This window comes from Musa acuminata, chromosome BXJ3-1 (genome assembly GCF_036884655.1).
Source record: "Musa acuminata AAA Group cultivar baxijiao chromosome BXJ3-1, Cavendish_Baxijiao_AAA, whole genome shotgun sequence".
Lineage (NCBI taxonomy): Eukaryota > Viridiplantae > Streptophyta > Magnoliopsida > Zingiberales > Musaceae > Musa > Musa acuminata.
This window is the reverse complement of record NC_088349.1, coordinates 10,910,552-10,938,165: the sequence shown is the minus strand read 5'-3', so window position 1 is coordinate 10,938,165 and position 27,614 is coordinate 10,910,552. Positions and strand designations below refer to the sequence as shown.

The window sequence follows — 27,614 nt, the reverse complement described above, 5'->3', positions numbered from 1 at the left end:
TAAACAGAATCAATCAGAAAAAGCATTTGAGCCCCTAGTACGATGACAAATATGAAAAAAGCTTACTCAAATATATCTATTATCGTCTTCAAACATGTTTTACAAACTTCCTAAAATCACTACCAGCAATTTCTCAGAAGCAGAGATAAATGCAAGTGTTTTAACTGTACATAAGTGCCAAAATTCTGTCAAGTTCCAATTAAATTCACCAGCTAGAAGTGAGCAATCATGGTGGTCGCCATGCCAGACATTGATAACTCAGGAAGCAGCACAAATGCACCCAGGTATCCAAAGAATCACCTCTGGGATGGATTCATAGTCATCTAGAGTTGGTTCTCGGGGGAGGACCATCTGGACCTGGTCCAAGGCTATTCCGTGCAACCTGTAGGTCGTTTACAAGTTGTGCACGGCGTTCCTTCAAAAAGTTTAGGCGGTTCGTCAACTTGGCAAGTGCTGATGATGACGATGATGATGAGGCTGTTTCCTGAGTGAAATCAAAATAGTTTAATCAAGTCAGTAAGCCTCTGATGTACGTTGGATGATTATATCTGATATGTGGATGGTGAGACCCTCAAAACCCAGTGGCAAATAATTACTTCCGTAGTAGGCTTATTGTAACTGTAAAAAGATTTGTACCTCAGGTCTTGAAGAGAACCTTGTTGTAGCTCCACTGTGCCCAGATACTGTCACATCCTCAGAAGATGAAATACTAGCAGAAATGTGAGGTTTCAAATTATTTGATGTCATGTCACTTGGTTGTTGCTCATGGGAGGGATGCTTATTAGATAAAGATGGATCTTGGACTTCTTTCTTCGCTTTCTCATCCCACAAAGAGAATTTCTTTAAAGCACTACCCTTTCTAGCTTTCACCGGCTCTTCATTAGATGGAAGAACTTTATTAAGCCCCTGGGATAAGTTGCTGCTTGGATTTGCTATATCTGTCTTTTGCTTCTGAGATGGCTGATAATCTGATGATGGCACTGATTCCTGGGATTGAGTTTCCACATTCTTATGGTCAGCTGCAGTGATGTTCTGCTTACAAAACAAGTCAGTATATGCTACATAAATAAATTGTATTTTCATCTTAAAGCATACCGGTGATCAAGAAGTCGGTGATACAAACAAACACAAACATGCATGTACATGCACAAGACAGCAGAAAATATACAAGCATACCTCACCCAAGGAAGTGAAATGCTTTGAAACTGGAGACTCCATGCTACTTCGATTGGTATTGAGCTGCTCGGATTGAGGCTTAGCAGTTGGAGAAGAAGGTAAACATTGTGCTTGTGTCTTTGTATCCTTCAATTTTTAGAAAAATATATGCATGGGTCAGTCACAGATTTGGGAGCTGATTGGCATGAGAAAGAGGAAAAATGCTATAGCAGGATAATAGAAATTAGCATGTGCACCTCATTATTAGAAGAGAATTTTGACATTGAATCCTTGTTAGATGGAGTGTTTCTGGTTCCTGAGGTGATCATATTCTGACTACATGACTCTCTGTTCTGAGCCTGAGGCTCCACTTCTTTTAAAGAAGGTAGCTCTTGCTCTTTTGCTGGCACCAGATCACGGGCTCCTCCAGACACAGAATCCTGCACCTATAAAAGATATGCCTATCAAACAAGATAATATTTGATACAATGGAAAGAGATATCGAACCAATAAACAAGAGGAGATAAAATCATCTACAGTGAAATGAATTTGCAGCTGAAAAAGCTGAAAAATGATCTACCAGATAAAAACCAACATGTATTATCTTTCCATAATAAATAAGTATAGGGTTTCAGGAGGACCAGTGCACACAACTTCACTCCTGCAAATAGAAGGATTATTTCTAATTTTCTATAGCTCAAACCCTGGTAACCTAGATTAGTTTCAAATTTATATCAAGTTATTTTGCAATATCATATAAGGAGGTTATATGAGCACTTAAAATGGCTACTGTCTAGTTTGGCTAAACAAATGTGTCCGAAAACAGTTGCTGAAACAAATACTTTGAGATATTTTTACCAAATGTTCTCATGGTTGTTAAATTGTAAAATTCTGAAAAGTCAACACTTTGAGCTATCCAAGATAACTTATGGAGGTAATGGAACATCACTTCAAAATCTATCCGACCACTTATTTTTATTTACATAAAAGAAAGGTTGGATGGACCAATTATCAATATGCTCCTACTCTATGCTGCATTGGGCCTAAATAAGAAAAAAATGATCCTGAGAAAATTGGTGAATTGTTAGAAAGCAAAACAGAGGTCAAAGTGACAGGTTCTCAGATGAAAGATCTTAGAAGATTGTGATTGGATAATTTCATCATGTAAGAACACAGCTAAGTTCAAGAGGAATGCATATTAAAAACTCATGATCATGACAGAAGTATAAATACTAATCCAAACCAGTAAGCTGGTTATTTTAAAAATATGCACATTGATCTGAAGTTGTGTTTCCAATACGACCTCTACACCAGAAGTCAATATTAGTTTCATGTGCTTAAACAGAATCCCTTTTCATTCAAACAGATGTGATATGACATTGACTGAAATTCTTCAGGTAGTCTCATTTAGGTAATATGAATAACAGTATCGACAAAATTTTAATTTACATCTCGGTTATCCACTAAAGAGAACAACTTGGTGTATTAGCACAATAGCACCTTAAGGACTGTACATTGTTTAACAATTAATAAACAAGGAATGTCAAAACTGTCAAGAAGGGATGTCAACATGATAAACTTACAGCTTGTTTCAAAAAACTCCCATGTTGATCACCAAGACTGTTATTAACATCCTCCAATGCGTCATTCCTGTATGACAATGAAGACTAGTTAAGGTATGACAAAGAATTCACCTGAAAAGATATTCCAATGCAAATGACTGTTATGCTGTGACACTCGACATTCTTAAATAATTACTAACTGAATTAAGTGGATCAACATGAAATAACTTGAATTATGAAAGAAATCTATTAGACTGTGTAGCTCTATTGGGCATTCCTTTTAATTGTTTTTTAACACAAATATCTATGATGAGTGAGTCACTTATTCTTTCATGAAAAACTCTGTATTCGGAACTTAGATCCTATGGCCAATGATATTGATGTTATTTTACTTTTCGATATTGATTTCAGCCAATTGACATCCAATTGTCAGATCAGGCCAATATATATCTCAAATACTATGGCCAATCATGTTTAATAGCCACTTGAAACTTCACCTGCTCCTAGAATCTTGATATTTTAATCTTAGCACTATCAGAAAACTACGTTTGAAGTTAGTTCTTTACGAAACAAAGAAGTATGAGTGGCTTAAGATACTTGCAACGTTAGAAAAACCAAAACCCAAAAAAGACAAAAGAAAAACACCCAGAGAACAGGCATCCAGAATTTTGCATTAAGAAAGATATGAGTACTGATAAGGATCATATATCTTACTCTGCAGAATGATCCCTACTATGGATATGTTTGCTGCATGACTCACACAAGGAAGCATAACTTCGTTTTAGCTGACGACTAAGCTGCCCACGAAGATCAGCAACTTTTTGCTTCAAAGTTACTATATCTGCTTCAGCAAGAGCGACTTCCTCTAGATCTGCCCTTGTCTTTTAACACAACTCTATGTTATGAATTTTTTACAAAATTAGCTTCTTAAACACTTTAAACTTTAAACTAACCTTGCTGTCCATGGCAGATGCAAAAGATATGTGCCCAGGTCGCATGTTCATTAATCCAGACTCTAAGGATGCTCTGAGATCTCTCTCAGTTTGCAATTGCTCTCGCAACTTTTCTATCTATTTCAACAGAGATTTATTTCAATAGTGATAAATCCGAAAAGATTCCTACTGAAAAAAATGTAAAATATCTAGGGCGAATAAGATTGAACTGCAGGGAGCTATATATAATAAATGCAAACGGGATACTGAAATAAGAAAACATTTTCTAGAATCAAAACGAAAACTTCATTACAAAGTTGTACGTAGAAAATATAGAAAGGATGAAATCTTCAATAAGAATTAGCAAATTACAATATAATTTTCGCATGTGTATTTAATTATGAAAAGTCATATTAAGTTGCTTGAAATTAGTCACGAGCAAGAACAAAAGAAACTGAACTTTTGCAATTACTGTACCACCAGAGTTTTGAATCAGAATCAAGATAATAAATCTCTCGGGAAAATCGAAGCTTGTCAGGATATTATCCAAAGACAAAATGACTATTTCTGAGTATCTAAAATAGGAAAAGTCTAAGTTAAGAGCTGAAATGAAGTTAGAAATAGCATAAACTAAAACATCACAGTGCAGACACAATGATAGAATTCCAAGGCACTATAACTATGGGTCTCACTTCTGCCAAAATATGTAATGTCCATGGTCTCAAATGAGGAATAGTTAGTACAAACTGGATAAGCAATAACAAAAAGGATTGGCCCTAAGTTGAACCTAACTAATAAAGGACTTATAGTTTAAACATGTCAAATGATGCTATTCATTTCATAGCATGTCAGATCAGCAAGTGCATGTCTAAATAATGTTGCAACAACTTTGATGTAGAATCTAACAGAGATAATAATGTGAAAAGATAAATAAGAGGCCCCTAAAAAGTCATGACTGGGTTCCCAACATCCTCTATCTATAGATGAATAGACAAAGTGCATTAATATATGGCTGCTAAGCAAGTGCTTATAAATTGATTAGATAGTGTAAGCAAAATCAAGTAATTTTCTTCCAAGTCTTCCTTTTCTTGGTTATTGATGACATGTTGGCCATTACCCAAAGGAAACAAAAAAATGAAAATTCAATACAGGGAGCATCATAAATGCAAACATCCTTTTATCAAGCAAGATAGAGTAAGCATACCGTTAACTCCACAATAACCATCCAGGAAAGGAGTTGTAGCAAGAAAAGAACATAAGACTATTTCTTCACTCACAAGAAAAGAAGTCATGGCTAAGATAAAGAAAGTTTTAACATCTGATGTATTATGCAGTACATACATCTCGCTCAAGAGCTAGGCGACGCTCATGCAAAGCTTCCTTTCGTCTTTCCAAACTTTCTTGTAAAATTTCATTTCCTTTTACCTTTAACAAAAGGGCATTTGTTTTGAACATAAAAATTTTCTTAATTATTTGAACTGACTTTTTGATTTGAAAAATAAAGAAGGTACCTCTTTTGAAATTTTATTTTGCAAGTCGTTCTTTGTGTTCTCAAGCTGTTGAACAGCAATCCTGTTGATAGGATGAAACCAATACTTCAACATAAAAGTGAATTAGCTTTATAACAGGAAATTTTCCTCAAGTAATAATATATAAATCCTCAGATATTGGAAGTTTGTTCAAATAAAATTCAACTAATATACGGTAGTGCACCAACCAAAAAGATCCTTCAGAATATAACAATAAGAAAGCATTTCTTTCCAACCAAACCAGACAAAATTTCATCATAGACTATCCAGTTTTAAGGTGTACAACTGTTTGGCTTGTTCTAAGCTACTGATCAGTCAAAGAAGGATCATAATCAGTTTGAAATTTAATTATAATTTCACAGCAAGAAATTTACAACTCAAGTGAAATATACACAAAATATGCTACAGTCTTAATATGTCACCGAGGCAAAAGGTAAAAGAATATAAGGTGCATATGTCAATACAACTACACATGATGGATGTGATATCTAAAATCAAAGAACATTGATTTTAAAATAACCAAGTCAGAACATAACATGTTGACCAAGATACTATTAACAATGCAAAAACCCCATATTGATGCATAGTGTCATTTAAGGGCCTAAACAATATATTACATCAATCCTGCAGAATTGATGTTTTAAATTACTTTCAGAATGAAATTTGGTTACAAACATCATCAAAAAAGTAAAAATTTTTACTAAATTACAAATAGTAGCCGGTAAAGAAGATAAACCACAAAGAACATATTTTCCAAGAGATCATGTACCCATCTTTGCTTGATAAATCCATTGATTCCATGGGAAGGTTCCTTTTTGCCTGGATAATGGGAACATATGAGAATATAATCTATCACAGCAAGCAATGATGGAATTTAAATATACTCACAGAGGTCCGTCCCCATACAGTAGGTCGTTTTGAAGCGAGTACCATTTGATTTGACTTGTCTACAGCTTTTTGGTCGCTTGAAGGTAAAATATGACTCATACTTGTGGAAGTAGGTATATCATCACCAACAGACTCATAGGCGACACTAGCTACTCTATCATGAGAAGCTATGGCATTACTTTCATCGTGCAGCAAATTTCTGCATTTCAGTACACTGGAATTCTCAGCATATGGAATATCAGATGTTGATGATGATTTCTGATGACAAACATCATGTGACAAAGTATTATGTGCTGTATCTGCCAAAAATTTGGAGGCATCAGGGACATCATTATCTTGAAGTGATGCACCATCCCTCTTCTGATTGTTCAGGAACTGTAAGTACAATATTATTTTGCATACATTATTAGAACAAGTCAAACAATTAAATAGCTAAAATATGTTTAAAACAACTAAGCACAGTTCTGACCACACCCAAATATTATGAACCTTAACAATCATGAGTTTGGAGGCAGATCCTTAACAATAACATTTTATACACTAAAATCAAACCCCTTGACTCAATCTCTAATAGATTTTGTAATAACTAGTTCTTGTAACCACATGAAAAAAATCACAAAGAAAATATTTAAATAGTGCAAAACTTGGAAAAAAAAAAGAACGGAAGCTAAGTACATGTAATAAGAAATTTAAGGAGAAAGGCCTCTAAGATGGTCTCAAATGTATGCAAATTTAAGCTCCAGATCATCCCAAGAAATGACCAATATATATGGTAACCAAACCCAAAATGTTCATTTGATTGTTCAACCATGTGGTTGTCTGGATACACTATAGCTAACCAGGAGTTTATCTGGCCAACAAGACAAATCAACTATTACAGCCTAAAAATCAAGTCTGGCAATCTCTAGTCCACCAGGCCACCCTAGTCAAATACGTGAGATCCAACATGTGATAAATTCAGAAAAATTGACACTTTAACCTATTCAAAATATTATGGTCCAATTATCTAGCTTGTTTAGAGTTCATTGAGCTTCATCCATGTGAACTAATAGCTTTTGGAAACAAGTAATACATAGATTTGCAAATTAAAACATAGATAAAAAGACTTCAATCTAATTGTTTCTTCACTTATCATGACCCAACCTGATAGACTAGCCAGAAGACCTGGCGGAACAAACATTTAACTAGATAGTCTAAGATGCTTTGGCCTGAAATTACTCCTACTAAGCTGCAGGTGCTAATTCAGAACAAATTTGATGATTAAACCAATTCAAAATGTTAAAGGTCCAGTTACCTAATTTGTTACAGTTCACTGAGCCTTATCCATGTAAACTAACAGCTTCTGGCAACAAGTATATCAAGCTTTCCAAATTAAAACATAGATAAAGATCTAACATATTCTTCATACTCCAGTCTAATTGTTTCTTCATTTATCATGAAACAACCGGATATACTAGCCAAGTAACTTGATGGGACAAATCTTAACTAAGTAGCCTAAGAGGCTTCAGCCTGAAAACACTCCTAGTAATAAGGGATGGATGACACTACATGCCCTAAGCAATCCACAGGTACTAGTCTGCAAATACAGGATCTCAATTCTGCTTTGATACCATGTTTTGTGAGAATATTACCTGATAAAAATACTGCCCACAGCTTCAACAGAGTGACCACTTAACCTTGTAACACAATGGTTAGACCTAAGTAGTAGTAAGTCCATCTAATCATACCAATATATCTCCACAGCAACTCCTACTGGATCAATCCCATTATTATAGCTCAAGCCCTTTCACTCTTCTATATCACTGAGCACCTCAAACTACTAGAGACATTCTTATTTAATTTATTGCTGCTAAACCCATATAAATGTACCAATATTTGAAAGTGAAAATAATAATCACCAAATTAATAGTCGTTCATCAACAACATTTAAAATAAGACCCTAAAGCTACCACCAACTTGTGCTGCCATTATCCTGTTGGTATGGCATGTGCTTGCTATGACAAGCCATGTTTTGTGAGAATATTACCTGATAAAAATACTGCCCACGGCTTCAACAGAGTGAACACTTAACCTTGTAACACAATGGTTAGACCTAAGTAGTAGTAAGTGCATCTAATCATACCAATATATCTCCACAGCAACTCCTACTGGATCAATCCCATTATTATAGCTCAAGCCCTTTCACTCTTTTATATCACTGAGCACCTCAAACTACTAGAGACATTCTTATTTAATTTATTGCTGCTAAACCCATATAAATGTACCAATATTTGAAAGTGAAAATAATAATCACCAAATTAATAGCCGTTCATCAACAACATTTAAAATAAGACCCTAAAGCTACCACCAACTTGTGCTGCCATTATTCTGTTGGCATGACATGTGCTTGCTATGACAAGCAAGGCGGGTCGACATGCATAATGCTCTATATCAAACAAGATTTCTGTCCACAAAATTCCAATTTTCCTTGAGGCAAATCTACACAAGTTCCCTAAAAGAAAACACTATTAATAGTTGCAGTCTCCCTCTACAAATTGGTACTAAGCCACCATATTTCAAACTTTCCTACAAGAGTAGTTTTAAGCTTGTGAGAAACTAGGGTACAACTTGTATAGGTTAAAATGCAAAATCAGTTTCTTGCTAAACAAGTGACAAACTCAAGTGAACCATAGAGAAAAATAATTTCTTGCTAAACAATAAAGGACAAAGACCAGTTTCTAGCATTATTAATATTTAACCAGAAGAAATAAACCTAAAAAATAGTTATACAACAAAAAAGAATTAATGTGCTAAACAAAATTTACAATTTGTCTGAACAAATGACTTTCTAGAATGCTAGAGACATTTAAAACTGAATTGCCTTATTTCTTTAACAAAAAAACTTGGGAGAATAGTGGGATAGGAACCTTATCATCACATGGATTACTTCCAACATTGCTGTTGCTTTCACCAATTGTTTCACTGGATGAATGTTCAGAATCATCACCTATATCTGCTTCAAGGCCATTATGCTCATCATGATATCCATCATCTTCTGGAATGTCATTGTCAGTTGAATCATTGCTACCATTATGCTCATCAAGACATTCATCATCATCTAGCATGTCATTGTCAGTTGAATCATCATCTTCAACATCACCATCTCCAGAGTCAGAATAAAGCTCTGACGACATTGAATCCTCATGCAAGAGATCCTCCTGAATGACAGTTATTAGCTCATCACGATCAAATGAATTGACAAGATGATGCAACCATTTTCCATTAAAGTAAAAAAGAAACCTTACATCAAATATTATGTCATACTTCTCTAAGAGAATTATGACAATGGCTTGAGCATGATTAGCAGCTGCAGCAGCTTTCAGAAGTTGAATAGAACCATCTCCACCCATATTAAAATCATCCTCAAATTCACAATCACCAGCAAGAAGAGGGCGGAGAAGTAATGGGGCCATGCAAGCTGCTAAAGCCGGAAGTGACATTCGGTTTTGGGTTTTGTGAGAAGCCACTGTTTGCATCATCTTAAGAATCCTGAATAAACAGTGATCTTAGAGTCACCAAATAAATAAATAATTTAAGAATCCCAAAATAAATAATTTAATTATACTTTTAATAAATAAAATACATTCCGATGTTGGGCCCTCTATGTTTTGGTTCACCAAATAATTATAACCTGCTGATATTCTGCAAATTTAAAGACTGACAAAAAAGCATCTATAAAAAATTGTTGAGTCTATCCATAATTTTTAATGACTGTTGGATAACTAAAAAAATCTAGTTATAGAATCATAAGCGTAAAACTACATAGCATGTTGAAAAACCTTCTATAATACCTCCAAACTAGTCCCATATTGGAAGTGAGTGAAATTCTGATTTATGAGCACGATGGATATACATATACTACTATTAACTTCAGCTTAGACACTTCAGGTCAATGGTCCAAGCTAACACATGCCACCTTCAGTGCAAAGACATACGACATATTTTAGATATGATCCATAATCATCATTGCTATCTATTTGTGCAAGAATAAGAATTAGTCCATTGTCTACCCTGAATAAGTTTCTTGAAATTATACCTATTTATCTAGACCGAGCAAATTTACTTGGCTTAAACTTGATTTGTCCAAATATTGGCAAACTTAAGGTAGATTTGAACACCAAAAAAAAAAAAGAAACTATGGATTTTACTAATTCAAGATATCTTTAAAAGATATAAATGTATTAAGCTTGAGAAAAAATAACAAAATAACCAAAGTACACTAGAATTCAATTTAAAAAATACCATGATTAATTCAAGCTTATGCACAACATTGTTCTATAATCTGGCTCAACTCTAATATTTGAATAATATAGGATTTATTTTATTATGGTTCAGATAACAAAAATAAGTCATTATAATCATGGTTCGAAGTCTTGAATATCAGACATATAAGATTTATTCTATTATAGTTCAGACAAAAAAAAAAGATTATAATCATGGTTCGAAGTATACTGTCCCTGACCAATTTGGTCTAGGTCAAGTTTGTATTGACATACCACCATACAATATGCCTGTACATGCCATAGTACAGAGAAGGGGGAGAGGAGGAAGAGGAGAAGAAGAAGAGTAGGAGGAATACTGGACAGGTGGATGGAAAGCCCGATGACAATGGATGGTGGGGATTGCAAGGCAACCCCATATTAGAAAAAAAGAACAACCAGATTGGAACTCTCGAAAAGGGCTAATCTGAGTGCTGGTTTACAGTTGGACCCATAAATATTGCCCCATATGAACTAGCTTGGGTGGTATATAGAACCTTGGATAAAAATTTACTACTCAATAGCCACTGTCAATATTCTGAAGATTCAGAACATGCAAAAGATCATAAATTTTACAGGCAGGAGAAATGCAATGCAGGTATTGGGGAGGCAACAAAGAGGATAGGGGAAAATATAGCCATTGTGATTATTTTCGATAAGAAAATTTGTTGATGCATGAAAACAATGATGCACATTAAATGTAGTTACAGGCAAATATACCTCTGCACCAAATGACGATTAGGCTCTGGGAAAGTTTCATAGATTGCAGCACGCAAAGAGTCAACTCTGCTTTCGCGACCAGTTCCTAATAGATATCATATATATAGTGAACATTATACAGAGTCAGCAGAAATGCAGAATAACAAGCAAAATCTTGAAACCAAAGAAAGATATGCAGTTAACTGGTTATCGAACATTTTACACTTCGTACAGGAAGTACAGACAAAAGCAGAAATGCTGCAGATTTATTTCGTCAAGTTAAACTAAAAAACATGGGGGAAAACCAAAAATGAAACACAAAGCAGAAACTGAAGAAAAGGGCTATCTGAGAGAAATAAACTTTCCAACAGAATAATTAGAGTCCACCAAAAGAGAGGCACCCAGTTATCACAAAAGAACTTCTGAACCATGAAGAAGCGAGTCTGAAAATATAACTAATTCAAAAAATTTGAGGAACTATTGTTTCTTTCAACAAACACAAGGCAGAATAAGAAGGTCCCCACTGTTCAGTGGAGAATAAAATAAATGGATTCAGTCTGAGGAGCAAAGGATTAAGTGCCAGCTTGGATCCACCATTTCTTAAGAAAGATCTCTTGGGACTACAACTTGTTCTTAATAGCCAACCACATAAAATGTTTCGACTTCAGAATACAAACTTCTCTGCAGACTTCACAATGGCCAGAGACATCCACCAAAATTAAACAAATTATAAAGAATTGCCACTTAGAATAAGTCCTCTTCTAGGAGATAAAGATGTTTCAGATGGGAGATAAGAAAGATGAGAGATGCACTGTTTCAAAGAGAGACCAATCAGCAAGAAGTATGGCCTAGCTTTTTAGAGACAGTTTGGGCAATTAGAGTCTTATTGGGGATGTGAGCACCAAATCTAGAAACAAGTACTCCAACAGGGATAGTTAAACCTAAGTATCCTTCAAGAACCTAATGCTTTGGCCATTGCCCAAAGAGAACTGCCAAGAAAACCTGAAGGCTATTCCCTTTCAGATAAAACAAAAGGAGCTTTCAAATGAGCACTTGTTCCATAATTGTCTCATCTGTGGAAGTACTCAAAGAAAACAAGATCCTTTCAGAAGGCTGAAGGATAGTCAATCAATTAGTCTCCACCACAATTTGCCAGGGAGAATAGAGTCGATCACCATAGAAAGACACAGAAATTCCATCATGTCATGTAGACAGCATTTCTCATAGGAGAAAATTGACAATATAAATGAAGATTAATGACAACTACTATGATGTCATCCTTTTTGCTTCCATTTAACATTCATGTTTCCATATAACAAAAACATTATATCAGACTAGACGAGTAATATGTCAACTAGTCAACTATACATATTTTGTATGTTTTCCTACTCCATACATCTGATATCTCATGATTGTTCATGTATATTTGTAAAAGCTAAACAAAATTTCACATAGGCGTTTTGAGCACTTACCTAGGTGCTTAGGTGAGGTGAGGCACCCCAGAGGGATTCGAGGTGACTCGGACGATGCGCCTTCTACTAGGTGCCATCTACGCAAGCACCTCAGTAGAGGCATTAGGCAACTAGGAGCCTGACTCACTTGACCCATTAATACCCAACCTGACCTGATAACCCATAAAAGCATAATAACCCTCCCCTCACCCCCATGGAACAGCCAGCAACTACCACTATCACCATCCTCTCTTCACTGTTCCCTCCCATCTCTCTCCACGGTCAGCAACTTCTACCACCACCATCTCTTCCCTCTTCTCTACCATCTCCTCCTCTCTCTGGAGCCAACACCTGCCACCACCTCCCTTTCCTCCCACTTATCCCTCACTTCACTCTTCTCTCAGTGGACAACAACAACAATCATGTAATCGAGGAATGATTTTGTTGATGATGTGGTAGATCTTGGTGGTCTTCAGAACTCTTGAGTTAGTAGATATTTGAATTTTTTGTTTTAATATTTAGATGTGAACTTATTTGATTTTAAATCTTTTAAGTAAGTGCTCCATATAGATGGTTAGATGTATGCAATATGGTATGTTAGTGACAATAATCTTCTATATGTAATGATATCAAACTCATGTTTTGATTGAAATTCTTCTGGAAAAAAATTATAATATTTGTAAGTTAAGCAGCTCGTTTTGTTCGACAAGCACCTAGGGGAGCACAGCTAGTTCCTCGGGCAAAAATAGACCTTAGCATCATATTTTGCCTAGTGCTTTTGACAACACTAGTTTCACATGTATGTGGCATTATATTTTCTTCATGTAACATGAAGGTACAGCAAGATGTTGACAGTTTCATGGTCAAGAAAATTCCAGTCTATGTGGAATTGAAGGCAGAAGAGGAACTATAATGTTCTATTGTAATTAAATTAAATTAAAAAATGAAAAAGAAGAAGCAAATAATAGGTTCTTATGCAAATGACTTGGCAGATGCATATCTATGGCTCTAACAACAACAATCAAAAGCAATGTTAGATACATTATTTAACTGGACTTGGCACCATAATGCCAGGGCCATGGTTATCTTGGCATTTTCATGTAGAAGTGATGAAGCTTCTATTCCATGTCATTACTTTATCAGAAACAATAAGATGAGTTTCATGCTTCTTATTTTAGCTATTGATATTGCCCTCAGTAAAATTGTCTCACCTCACCTAACCATTAGATCACAATGCATTAAAAATATTCTATTCTCACTTCCAAATATGCATATTTGGAAAGTGACTTTCTAAAAATATGAAGTTGTAAACTTCAAATGAGATAAGATCACTGTAATGATACAAAATAGAATTTCCATCCAAACATACTGTATGCTTCAACCAGAGCAGTACAGCAAGATGCAGGAACTGGAGAAGTTGGCAACTCCCGCAGCACATACTGCATGAAACAAAAATAAATTATGAAACCTGGCACAATTCATAAAAAATTGTTAAGTTGGTGTCCCCAACAGAATTGTACCTTGATACAGTCTCCAACAACATGGGCATCCTCATCTGAAGAAAACTCGACTTTTCCTGTAAAAAAGTGAGAAAATAAAACCCAAAGTTCTTTGAACGAAACATGGCTAAAACCAGAATTTCTTTAACTGCAACATTATGCTTAACACACTGGTTGCAGAAAACAAAAGTACTGAAGCAGGTCAGGAGGCCAAATTTGGTTCACACTCCACATAAAGGTATTGGAGAAAGGTTAGTGCTTACTATTATATAAGAAAAAGGAAATACAATAGTCTGAAAGAAAACTAACCCTGTTCATATTCTCGAACTCTGCGTTTTACCTCTTCAACATCAGCAGACTGCCGCAAGATACCTTCTACTTTGATACCTTTTGAAAAAGTGGTGAAGATAATCACATACAGATCTTTAGGCTCAATATTGAATGCATTTAAACTGAACTAGGAGAAGTTTACATGATATAGTTCCTAAACTTTTACATGTTAGAACACTTAATAGAACTGAAGCTGTATATTTGCTTCAAAAGTCAAAACAATAGCTGTATAATAACATCAGTAGTCTGCTCGGACAAGTTCCACAACACAAGTATCAACTTTCAATGTTTCGTACCAGATTTGGCCAATTAGAACTGATGGTACCTTGATAAAAACAAACAATCTCTTTGCTGACAGAGGAAATCAAGAAGACCTACTATAAATAACACAAGAAACAAATGTTTACCATGTTGCTCAATGAACCTGAGGGCCTTCTCCAAGAAAGATGGACTCCCATCAATATCTTCAAGTGCAAGCAAGATAGGGCTACCAACTATGGTGGACTTCACAGGTTGTATATCCCTCACTTCAGAGGAAAAAAGCAAAGGAAAAAAAACAGAAATTGTTCAGTCAAAGGCAGGCAATGTGCGAGGACCAGCCACTCGTAAATACATTCAAGAACAGATGAAAACAAAGACAAGTGCAATTTAACAAAATCAGTAGTTTCATAAGTTCACAGAGAGAATATCCCAGATTAAGACTTTGAAAGGACTCAAGGTTATATATTACATCAATAATTAAGTTTTGCTAAAGATGTTCCAATCGTTTATCCACATGCAGCATGTGTATGCTTTACAGAAAATTGACCAGGGCAAAAAAAAACTTGTAACAGGATTTTCTTAAGTCATGGTCAAAATAAAATGCATACTGTATTAAAACCTTACAATGTCAGCAAACAATGAAGTAATCATAAAATCAAAAAAAACTATCATAAAGGAAAAAAATGTATGATCATATCACAAAACCGTCTATTTGCAACCACATTCATCAATATACATATGTAACAACAAAAAAATATAAGTTCGAATAAACTCTGCTGACTAATGAAATATCTCTACTCTTCTACATAAGAATCATATACATGCATGCCTAAATGTATTACTGCTGCTAATGAAATATATCTACTCTTAAACATACAGAAGTTTGATCAGAAGCATTTTCTCCACAAAGAAGTTTCTATAAGGATTGAGTGATGGACTTCAGTTTCTAGTAAATAAAATTATATTTTCTAACAGAAAATGAATGGCTCAATATGCATTTATACTCCATCTGGGTTTCCTGTCAGCCACTTAAACTGGAGTTTGCCATGATGCAAAAGCCGCTCACCAAGGAACTAAGAGAATGAGGTTGCATCTTGAATGTCCTTTAGAAGATTTGATTATCTTTAAAACTCAATTCACAATTTGACTACAATGGTAAAGTATTAACATCAGTTGTGGACTTCTAGATTTCATTAAAATATTATATCATACATCCATGATCCACCTACTATGGTCTTGCAATAAAGAGGGAATTCAGAACATAGAAAAAATCTATGAAAGGCAACAACATCACAATTTAATTGCAATCCAAATATACTCTTATTAGAGTTAAGCACAACAACAGGGAAGCATGGGCATATGTGATGAAGCATCAAACATCATTAGGATGGCGATGAATCACATGCACAAGACAGCTTCTTTATCTTTGTTTCAGAATGCATTTTCTAGGAAAGCCACAGAAAATTTAATTCATCAAATGAAACAGAAGTATCATCAATCTACTAGAGGATTCTCACAATAAAAGGTTGATATCAAGTAAAAAACTTTTACATCTCAAGTTTCTACATGTTAGTCATCACTACTTCAATAACAATGTATTTAGGCTAGATGAATAGAGATCTAAACATGGAGTTGCCTCATTAAAAAGAGATGGATGAACAGAAGCTTAAGGAGCATGTTATGCCTATATTAACTCTCTGTACTGAAATGTGTGAGAGGGATCATGTAGGGCATGAAAGTTGAGAGAGAACTAAAAGAGACATGAAACAAAGAGATGATATAGATAGCAACTATTTTCAATTTATAATTGAGTGATGTTTGATGAGAGATAACTCAGAAGCAGAGTAGAGAAAAATCAGATGAACTAGATTAGATATGAGAAGTAAACATTGGGTGGGAGGGGAGATTCCAGATGGAAAATAAACCAAGAGCCTTCAGATAAGAGATAAATTAAGGAAAAATAATTCAATCATCTCTAAGGACCAATTCAGGAATCAGTATATTAGAAAGAATCTTGGTCTTATCATATTAGATTCATAATCTATTGCTTAACATATTAATAATATAAGATCTTTCTATATTGTCAAACGGCTCAAACTCATTTGATGGAGAAGACTAATCCCGATTTACTCAAGATATGACCAAAAGTTGCGAAAGTTCTGTTGCTTGTCTTTAATTTTAGAAGCATATCCTGGATTTAAAAGGTTGAGGGTATTGTTTAATAATATGCAGCTATATATACCACATATACATAACTCAGAACTGATGTATGGTGGCATCACCTAATGAGCTCGATACCCCTCAGTTTGATGGTTGAAACTTGAGAGTCTAAAAGGGTATTCCAGAATACCTAGAAATCCACAAGTTCATGAAAATTCACAAGAATGACAGAAAACTTATGGAAATAGTGTTATTGCACAATGTGGTAACATACATTGATCACCTGAAGCTTCAGTTGATTCCGTTTTATCATTATGGATTATTCCATTCTGTCCCAATGGAAGGGCTGCACTAGGTGCTTGTAACAAAGCATTCTCTAATGCAGCTTTCCATTCATATAGATCCTCAGAAGTTTCTGCCTGCAATACCAGATAATGGTAAAGAAAATAAAATCTAAACCAACCTAAAATAACCAACATGTAAACCTGCCTTTAATGTAAAAGCTCGCCCATCACGGCCATCAGGAAAGAGAACTGTCAAAATCTTTTTATCTGGTTTAATAACAACACTGCAGATTTTACAATCAATCAGAACTATCAAATTTCAGTAAAATCAATATTCAACTAGAGGACTTCAAATAATCTCTCACCTTCCTGAATTATTCAGGTCAATACCTCCAAGAGTTATATTTGCTTCACTTCCCTTTTGAGGGAGAGCAGCCTGAAAATTTGATGCATATCATGATTAACCACAATGTTCTTGTGAAGGGAACAACTCGTATTCTCATCAATGGTGTTCTGTAAAGTGACCCCTTATGACTAATCAAATAACTAGGAACTAAGTTACTAGACTTTGTTTTCCTTGATTTCAGAATGTATCTACAAGAAAATAGCTAAATGGTAATGCAGAACCAGTTAACTTTGTTAAATTAGGGACATTGGACATTACTGAATGAACATTAAGGTCCAACATAGAGGCAAAAACATAGTCTGCTAAACAACCCTAAAGCAAGATGCAAAACTAATTTGTATGGAATGAAACCAAGTCAAATCGAGTTTAAAAAAGGAATAGGAATTACAAATACTTGCTATATAAGATGTAACACAAATACAGGCATGTAAATGTTCTAGCATAAGATATTTTCTGACATCTGAATGAGAAAACGAAAATATTAGAATATATCTTTTCCAAGCATAAATAGACAATTCACTAAAATGATGTTTAACTTGATATTTTTATGCTTTTGTTAAATATCATATGCATTATATCTTCCTCAGCTTGGTGGTCACTTGTGCAAAGTATTTAGTGTAAAGGATTTTGATCACAAGGTTGCATGTAAAACTGTGTTACACATGCCAAATTGCAACTGACAATACATGATAACCAGGCATCCATAAGCACATGACCAAAATAGGTGGGTCAAGTTGTGTTGGATGCATGCATGGTGACCTTTGACTAGTACATGTTCAGCATGCAGAATGGCAGTCCTTGCTGGACAGAAGTCCTCAGTTACTGCACAAGAAACACAGTTCCAAGCACTTAAAACTCAAGAACATCTATGCAAGCATCCCAATTCATGAAGCAAAATGGGTTATGATCCACATTAAACAAAATTGATGAAAGTAAGGCGACTTCATAATACCATAGATCGTTTAAGATGAGATTTTCATGTCTAAAAGCCCCATAAATAAATCCTTAAAAATATTTTGATATCAGACTTCTATATTTCTTCATGTAAAATCAGATATTTTTATAGTCCATTAAATTCAAAATAAATAGATAGTTCATTTCCAGAATCAATCATGGATAAATTTGATGTCTTTTTTTTTTCATGCTTAACAGCATAACAAGTGTGCCACCTAGTCCAGCTTGCCATCCAACTTTTCCAGTGGGCCACCATCTAATGTTTTTCATGCCTTCTTCCAATTATTTTGGTTCTCCACAAGCTCTTCTTTCAAGCAGATGGAAATTATCTAATCAGCCCTGATTCAGGTTCAAGGTAGTTGAGGTTTCTTTTCAATGTCACCCATTAGCTCCATTACCAAAAAGAGTGCACCACTGGATGGGATGGAATTTATAGAATGGAGCCAGCTGTTGAGGGTTCTCTCACCTGTTGGTCTGGGAACCAGGAGGTTAGGGTGGACGAACAGGGGGGAAGAATGAGGGGTCAGAAGTTCAATCAGATTGATGTTAGGGGTTTTTGTTTCTGGAAAGAGGGCTTGAAGCGCAAGATTGAGAGCAGTGAAATTTCAAAGTGGTGGCAATAATAAAGGGGTTTGAAATGGGATAACAATGAATTTCTTGTTTGTACACTTCCTTCTTCCTTCCAATAACTAGTGAATGGGCCTCCCCGAGAAAAGTATTAAGTTGACTAATTGAATTCCATTCAGATAATATGCTGTTTTAACTAATGACTTATAAATTCTTAATTGTCTAATCCACAACCAAAAGCAGAAGTCAGGAAGCAAAGGAGCAGATGCCTCCTCCCCCAACTCGTGTGCCAAAACACTCCATGCCCAAATTGAATAATGTGTAAAATATTTGGTTACTCATGCATCAACAGTGCATGTCTAGAAGGTCCAGGCGAACATTAAAATTTAGAAGAATCTAATGTGCTGGTCTGGATGTGTAATATATGGCAGTTAAGCAAAAGAGTCTTACTAGAAAATCATACAAATCAGACTCCAGATATAAAGTAGACTTTGACTGCAACAACTTGGTCCATCTTATCATGGTATACTGTTTCTATTTCTGATAGTTTTGCAAGGTTTTGAATCTTGACTGTCTGTCAGTATGGAAAAGTATTTGCCAATCCAATCAACTACCAGTAGCAAAAAATGTAGCTCGATACCATTTTATTACTATTCATTTATTTTATTATATTAGTCAAGGATACCATACGGTATAGGTCAGTATTGAGTATACCTCCCAGTATACCAGTACAGTAGCAGTATAGTAAGTTACCAGAACTGGTACCGTACCAAAATTTAAATCCTTAGTTTAGTGTATCTCTAGTAGTTTAGCATAATAGTGACACAAGCCCTCTTTGCAGAGAAATGCTTATCCTTTGTCAAGTTATTATGGAAAAGAAACCACTGAAGTTTGGAGTAATTTATATGGTAGTGAAGGAAAACTCTCGTTATAGGGGAATGCATGTTCTATGTTAATATGAGCAAGTGGTGAGACTTAGAGTAGCTTATGATGATAAACTAAACAAATATCAGAACTACAGCTTATAGAAGTTGTCAAAGTGGTACTTCTTCCATACTCGAATCAATCGGGTCACAAAAGATGTGCTCTGTCCATACACATGAACAACATACAAATATGCAGCAAGTGATATGGTTAATGTTATCATAAAAAAGAGCAAATAATATTAGAGTTCAGTATAAGATACCCTACATAATGTACTTACAGGATCAGTTTTGAAAAAGACCAATGATGTGCGTGTAAGAACAAACCAACGTTTCTTCCATGATGTCCAACCTATTCCTGCAATTTTAAAGAGTTTAAAATAAATCATACTAATTTTTTATATATATATAATTGACAAAAGAATACGAAAGAGCTACATTTTATGATGTCCTTAAACCATGACAAAAAAGGATGGCAATACACAATGTCTGGAATGAGATCAAACAAAACAAAATGCTATGGTCAAAATATAATTCAACATAAAATATACAGATTTAAAGAATTAAGTTATTTATTGACACTATAGAATGTCGAACTTCTCAATTGCAAATAAGTATTGTTTAAATCCTGATACCTCTCCATAAAAAAATCCTCACAGGACAAATTAATACAATCAAATACATGTTCAAACAGGACGATGCTTAAAAGAACAGAAAATTATTGATTATTTGAAAAGAAAATGGAGACTGGATTTCAGGCCTGGACATGCTCACTACACCACCGCATACTCCTTCCTCGCTGTCTCCCCCCTTCCCCAGCATCCTGGTACCATAATATGTTCCGGCATACCATGGTGTTGGCATGCCGGAACGGATTGGACCTTTATTTATCCTGCCTTCGATCATCATTAGTCCGATACCCGAAATTGAAAATCTTTCATTGAACTTAACCCATCTCTTATGTTCATATATGCAATAAAGGCTGACTTCAATTAACCACTAATCAATCTTAATCCCTCCTTATATTCCCAACTTATGAGCTCTCCATCTGGGAGATCTTTCTGTTATGACCTTACAGGAGTCATTTGTTTGTCATGACTAACAAATCGTACTCCATGAGTTCTGCCCACCTTCCCTATGTATAGGAAATGATCCTCTAGGTTAACACCATTTAAGAACAGGTTTCAGTATAGGACTGACCTTTAAATAAAAGGAGGGCAAGTTCAAGCAAACAAGCAATAGCTATGAACTTATAATTAAGGGATTATCTAGGAAGAGGAAATTGCCATTCTACTATTCATAGCCTCTTCTCTATCCAATAGCAAGTTCAAAAAGGATCATTCCTTCTATACTATAAACAACTGAAAATAAGAGAACATGAGAAAATATCCTTCATGGTTCAGTAGTAAGGTAAACAAGACAAAAAGGCATGTCATGAATTGGAACATAAATGATATAAGAAATTGGTATAGATGGTGTTAAATTTCTTACCAAATAATCATATAAACAATAACCAAAACAACAAACTGGAACAAAAATACTAATAAACATAGCATGTCAACCATTTTAATGTGTTAACATAAAAATGGATTGACTGCAGAGCAACTACCTTTAGACGAAATGAAAAGTGGTCCACTCTTAAGTACCTGCACTGAAGGTCTAGCATTCAGTAATTGTGATTTTCTTTTAAAAAAATGCTTAACAACATATCATACATACGAGATAGATTTAAGCAAATGCAGATAAAAATGTTGTAACAAGCCTGGATCTTATTAGGTTCATGAAGTTGATCTCATGCTAATATATGCACCAACTATGAACAGTAAGTTACTATGAGGTGGGCTCAAGGCATATATAGCAAGAAAGTACAGATACTAACATAAGAAAGAGGTATAGTCTAAACCAATGATTGAAATATCATACCGTACCGAAGTTTCGACATTCTCTCGGTACAGTACGGTACTGTATACTGAGCGGTAAAACGCTCGGTATATCATTCGGTATATATATATATATATATATATATATATATATATATATATATATATATATATATAAGTAAAAATAATAATTTTGGCGACGTCGCCTCCCTTCTCCCCCACACGAGGCAACGATGCCTCTCTTCTCCCAAGGCGGGGCGACGTCATAGAAAAACAAGGCAACGTCGCCTCTATATATATATATATATATATATATATAATCTTTTATTTATATATCTATTTATTTATATAAAAGTTTTTAAAAAAAATGTGCGATGTTGCCTATATATGTATAATCGTTTATCTAAATATCTATTTATTTATATATTTATATATAAAAGTTTTAAAAAAAAGTGTGACGTCACCGTATATATATATATATATATATATATATATATATATATATATATATATATATATATATATATATATATATATTTATTTATTTATTTATTTATTTATTTATAAAAAATACCGTCCGATAGCGAGTGGTCTGCGTACCAATTTACTATCGGGCTGGTACATACCGTTCGTACCGGGCGGTATCATTCGAAACTATATACCTTGGTTTAAACACCAAATCATTAACAAAGGTTCATATGTCCCACTTGAGTGAAAGTCCAGATAAAAAGGATGAAGACAAGTTCAGTCATTGTTTTCCTGGTATACTTAGCCCAAATGAATCTTAAGGAGGCATCTAAAATAATGGAATTTTGAATGAATTTCAAAATTGTTGCATAAACAGGCAAGAAGTGGTATATGAATAGGGAAAATCCACATATTTCACAAGATTATTGTGTTCGCATAAGAGGAGAATGAACCACTAGCAGAAAGGTTGGCATCGATAGTTATCTAGCTTCAAAGGTGGTCTACTTCTAACTGACAATTAGATTTATATAACAGACACAAACAAAATCATAAGATGACAACAAAAGGCCATAGCACCTGTACAATGACTGTATACGGTAGATATACAGTAACTGTTAACAAAGGTTTAACTGAGATATGAAAGACTAGGTATAAAGTACTGTCCTATGTAATTGGTACAGTTCTTCACCAAGATAAAATGCAATACTATGCTTCTGCCTTGGTAAACATGGTTATCGAAACTGCATGGCATATGCATTGTTTTTCAAGTCTCAATGCAACCAACATAGCATGGAATAAATTAAGCCCATGCAGAGGCATTGCTGGCAATTATTCAACCTTAAAATGAATCACAGGGGGTACAGGAAAAGATTAAACAAGAGAGGGAAAAAATTAGATCACTAATCTGTTAATTATAGTACACAAATTTCAATCTTCACTTGGTGATTTGGTACAATCAACCACTGATAATATTCAATTGGTTTGTTTGTAAATCCTTGACTGCTTCATAGTATATCATTCTATGATTGAAACCAATGAATAAATATATTATTAAAATAAATGTTTTCTTCTACTTAAGAATTCAATCTAATCAAACAAGAAAATATCAATATTAAGGCATTAAGTTCAAATATGCATATTCTTTCTACTATAAGCTAGAAATCCTCACACCAGGAAACAAAAAACATGTTCCGAAGTGATGATATAGTAAGAACCTCTAGAATTAAGCTGGGGTCTAGAAATAAAACTAGAGCAACATCCTAGGAGAAAAAATTAAGCTTGAGCAATGAAAATAATGATTAAACGGTCCTCACTAGGAACATACATGTTACAACCTTAAGGTTTATAAATTCAATTCAAACCCAGTGAATGCTGAAAATCTCCTTTTTTTAAATCCATAATTATGACATTGTAGGAAACACAAGGAAGCAGAGAACTACAGCCATAGGAGTCGCACTGGGCATCATATTTATTCTCATTTAGCATCATTTAGCAGATATTGTTGTGCCCAAGGTTTGTCATACTGCTCAATACAAGCATTATGTACCAGTACGACAGGAGACCGGTATAGGTGATACATCGGTATGTCTCTATGAATCGTGCGTTGGTACACTCAGTCTAGCTTGGTACAGCTTGGTACATATTATACCAACAGCTGGTCAGTACACTGATACGTACCGATAAGGAAAACTATGGTTGTGCCAGAACTCGAAATAAAGGAGGATGAGATTAGAGGACTTGAAACAAAAGAGGAATTGAGGACGAGGAAAAGAAAGATAAAACAAACTTTAAGTCTTCATAATCTCAATAAAAAATCTTTAACTTTTACCCTTTTTCATTTGCCTTTTATTTTACTTTATATTTAACAAATATGCCAAATCAACTATCTGAGTTAATGATTTTGCTTTTTTGGTCCTAAAGCCTCCACTTGTGAGAACCATTTTTTTGTTGACAATGTAAATTAGTATATTTGCATATTTAACACCTAAATTTGGACATGTGATGCTTGCATTTTAATGTAGATAAATTGCACATATTGACTGGTACTTTTTATATAATTGATTTATCTTCTGCTACCTCCAATCATGTGGCAGAGGTATTTTATTGGCTTTATAGCACAGTGTCTACTTGTATTTATCAATTCTAAGTTGACTAAATTTCTTTGAATTGTTTGTTGGTTAGGTGTTCTATCTTAATCAATCCACCATAATAACAACACGAGTTCATTAGTCAACATTGAAACTGTTTCAAGGTTTCAAATTTTCCCCTTAAACAAATAAGAGAAGGAGCTTATCTTTTGTCAGTTCAGCATAGGGCAAAAGGTTGAAGATCCAAAAGAGTTAACTACAAAAAGTAATTCACACTCAGCAAAAGTAAATATACAATGGGACTAAAGCATTCAAAATATACACGAAAAGCTGGTTATCTTGGCAGTCATTTACTGGTAGATAAATTTGATTTCAGACAGTTCATCAGAGATAAAATGCAATAAAAATCTTACCAACAGTCACAATGAATCTTACTTCTTTCAAGTTCTGAAATTATCCCAAACATGCTTTAGATATGCTATCATGCATCAGAATCCAAGCAGCATAACATACAATTAGGTTTTACCTCAAAAAATATTTCTAAATGTAACATAAATCATAATATATGAATTATCAATCTTTTGTTTTATTCATAAAGAGACTCGTTTGAGAGAAAGAGGGATAATATAGCAGTGGAAACGATGCACTGTTGATCTCAACAAAATCTTACTAACATTGCAATTAGGACATGTATTTGTTTGTTTGTCAGGATTGTCAGAGGCCCTGGTGATCCAGAACTTGGTGTCCGCCTCACCGCAGCGACAATTTTTACATTGCGTCACAACATTCTCACCGCTTTGAGATGAGGCCATCTGTGACAGTCTCATACTTCAACTGGACCAGAGAAAAAAATTGGCAATGTTAGTTAGGTGCTCTATCTTAATTTGATGAAACTGATAGAAACCTTTGACAGAACAATCTAACCACATATATCAAACATGGGGTTGTTCTATCACTGAAACAGACAGTCAACAAGGGCTAGATCAATCAACGAATAGAAGATCGATTAAGAAGGAAGCAAAAGAGACGGCACCTGCCCAGCCTCGATCGAGTCCGGCGACGCGGAGCCCATCAAAATGCGCGCATTCTCGGCATCCCAGCCGCGATGTGGGGATCGAGGGCAGGGTTTACGCGACACGAGTTACCAATTCTTCCCTCTCCTCGACGAGCACGAGCGGAAACCCTCGTTCGGGAATCCTTTCGATCATCTCTTTCTTCTTCCTTTTTCCTACTCTTCTCTCACCCTCAGATTTCTTCGCCGTACGCCCGACTTCGTCGCTCCGCCAGTCTCTCTCGCCCGGCTTTTGTCTCTCAAGACTCTCTCTCCCCCACCCTCCGGAGACACAAAGAAACGAGCGGAGCGGGGGACCGCACGAGGTCATAATGTGAAGGAGAAGAGCGTTGCCGTTGGATCTAAGATGCAACGGTCAGATCGCTTTGTACGCATAGGAAGTTCTGTGCGACTGTGTCCGGGAACAGGACTGGTCTGTAACGGTCAGCCTTATCGTGGTGTCCATGTCGCGCGACGGTCATCGTTGGTTGCGTCCCTCATGCTTCAGAAAAAAGACTGGTTTTGCCCAAAAATTACATATATAGCCCTATAGAATAAACAACTTTCGTATATATTCATGTATCACACAATGGTTGAAATGTAACAGTAAATTATCGTCTTAATACATCCCTAGAGATCGACAGGGACTAGAAAAAAAGGATCATTTATAAAAGATATTCTATAAAAAAATTAAAATAAAAATATTTTAAATTTTTTTTTCAAAAATAGGGACTTCTTTTGGGAATTGGCCCTAAGAATATTATGGGTATTCATAATATACCTTTCAAAGTCAAACCAAATTGTGTTAAATATGATTGATTTTTATTAAAATGAGTTTTTGATAAATATTAATGAGAGGGATGTATATACAGATAAAGGATGTTAATATTTGGAGGGATATAAAAATAATAATATTAATTATTGTTTAAAGTATGGTATGCAGAATGGTACCATCCGAAACGGATGGTACGTATCGATCCGACGACATATCGATATGTGGACCATCCGGTATTACTAAAGTGCTACAGTATTACACTGTAACAGTACTACAGTAATAAAAAAAATATATAAAACTATTCGATGCACCGATACCGTAGAGTTAATCTCGAAATATCGGTATGATACGGTATTGCATCCCTTCGTAATTTTGGACCTTATAAGGGTTTTTTTATAATATCCTTTGGGAATACCTATATGTTGTTTAAAAGTCCGTATTTTTATCAATCCAATGGAAAACACTCACATCTCCCGTTATATTGTGAACCTGTGGATGAATAACCGAGTAAGATTCAAACTGCATGAAGGGCATAAGTGTCTTTTTCTTTTAACAGCCAAGAAAACATGAATGAAAACTGGTGAATTTGATTTACATGTCGAATAGGAAAAGCATGTCCGTATTGGCACCAAAGGAATATAAATGTGCATTAATTGTTCTCCAAGGGTATAATGATTATTGTAAATACGTTGGTTGGTGTGTATGACTGTTCTATTGATTCAATGGCGAATGCATATTCACTCTATCCAATGTATCATAGGAGATTTGTTTTTTCTATTGATTTTTACGAGTTGGATCAAAAAGACAAAATTTGAATGAGATATTTAACTCCAAAGATAAATTAAAAATATTATTGGTTCTTTTCTTTTATAAAGAGAATAAATCTTTTTATTTAAATTAAAAAATAAGCTAAATATAATGTAGAAATGATTTGAAAGGTTCTAAACTAAAATCAATCTCTTTACTAGCAATAGCACAATCGTGACAATTAATCAGTATAATTAGTACATAAAAATTAATTATTAATGCATGATTCTAGAATAATAATTTTACTTATAATTCAAGATAATTCACCTATAAATTGACACATAAATAGATGATCAATTCTTGTTGTCTACTCATCCATGTTTTCTTAGGGAATAGTAAGATGTTATTTTCTATGTATTGTTGACTAATTAGTCAATATGATTTGGTTCAGTTCCAAAAGCACAGATTTGTCATATAAGCCCAAGTAATCACAAAGCTCATGAGAGTTTTAGGTTGAGTTCCTCCCTCGTTCGATTTCGAGGGTTGACTTTTATACCTAATTTGTTAGTAGAGGGTGATCAGTTGCTCATCCCCCTTTCAGCTTCTCATATCATTAGGGGTTAATTTTGTCAATGGTTTAGTAAATACATCTTTATGTTAGTTACAATTGAGAAGGACAATTTGGGGTGTGCCATTTATTAGGGTAGA

The 27,614-nt window shown here is 34.8% G+C and overlaps 1 protein-coding gene across 4 annotated transcripts; it reads right to left on the bottom strand.

Annotated features, from left to right (window-relative positions):
• Positions 1-52: 52 nt before the first annotated feature.
• On the bottom strand, positions 53-25,666 carry LOC135629595 (rho GTPase-activating protein REN1-like). 4 transcript variants are annotated; one of them, XM_065137174.1, is made up of 25 exons: positions 25,367-25,666; positions 25,008-25,167; positions 21,508-21,544; positions 20,180-20,256; positions 17,414-17,484; positions 17,250-17,332; positions 17,039-17,179; positions 14,751-14,870; positions 14,323-14,400; positions 14,035-14,090; positions 13,884-13,953; positions 11,085-11,169; positions 9,351-9,594; positions 8,973-9,263; positions 6,067-6,441; positions 5,948-5,997; positions 5,161-5,221; positions 4,991-5,074; positions 3,671-3,787; positions 3,432-3,598; positions 2,739-2,805; positions 1,413-1,601; positions 1,177-1,302; positions 637-1,032; positions 53-484 (listed from the first exon to the last, which is right to left on the bottom strand). In XM_065137174.1, the coding sequence occupies exons 2-25, from the start codon at positions 25,158-25,160 to the stop codon at positions 320-322; spliced, it is 3,303 nt and encodes a 1,100-aa protein (XP_064993246.1). In that variant the 5' UTR covers positions 25,161-25,167; positions 25,367-25,666; the 3' UTR covers positions 53-319. The 4 variants fall into 4 exon arrangements, with proteins under 4 accessions (XP_064993246.1, XP_064993249.1, XP_064993247.1 ...); XM_065137177.1 differs by having other exon boundaries at positions 637-987; XM_065137175.1 differs by having other exon boundaries at positions 1,413-1,595.
• Between the last annotated feature and the right edge of the window lie 1,948 nt (positions 25,667-27,614).

What these genes read in the sequence shown, in the direction of transcription:
- LOC135629595 (XM_065137174.1), bottom strand. Translation starts at nt 25,160, where the DNA reads ATGAGACTGTCACAGATGGCCTCATCTCAAAGCGGTGAGAATGTTGTG. An exon ending in ATACATGTCCTAATTGCAAT is followed by an intron (nt 21,545 to 25,007) that starts GTTAGTAAGATT and finishes CCTTCAGTGCAG; the next exon opens with GTACTTAAGAGTGGACCACT. An exon ending in AATTCTCTTCTAATAATGAG is followed by an intron (nt 1,303 to 1,412) that starts GTGCACATGCTA and finishes TAAAAATTGAAG; the next exon opens with GATACAAAGACACAAGCACA.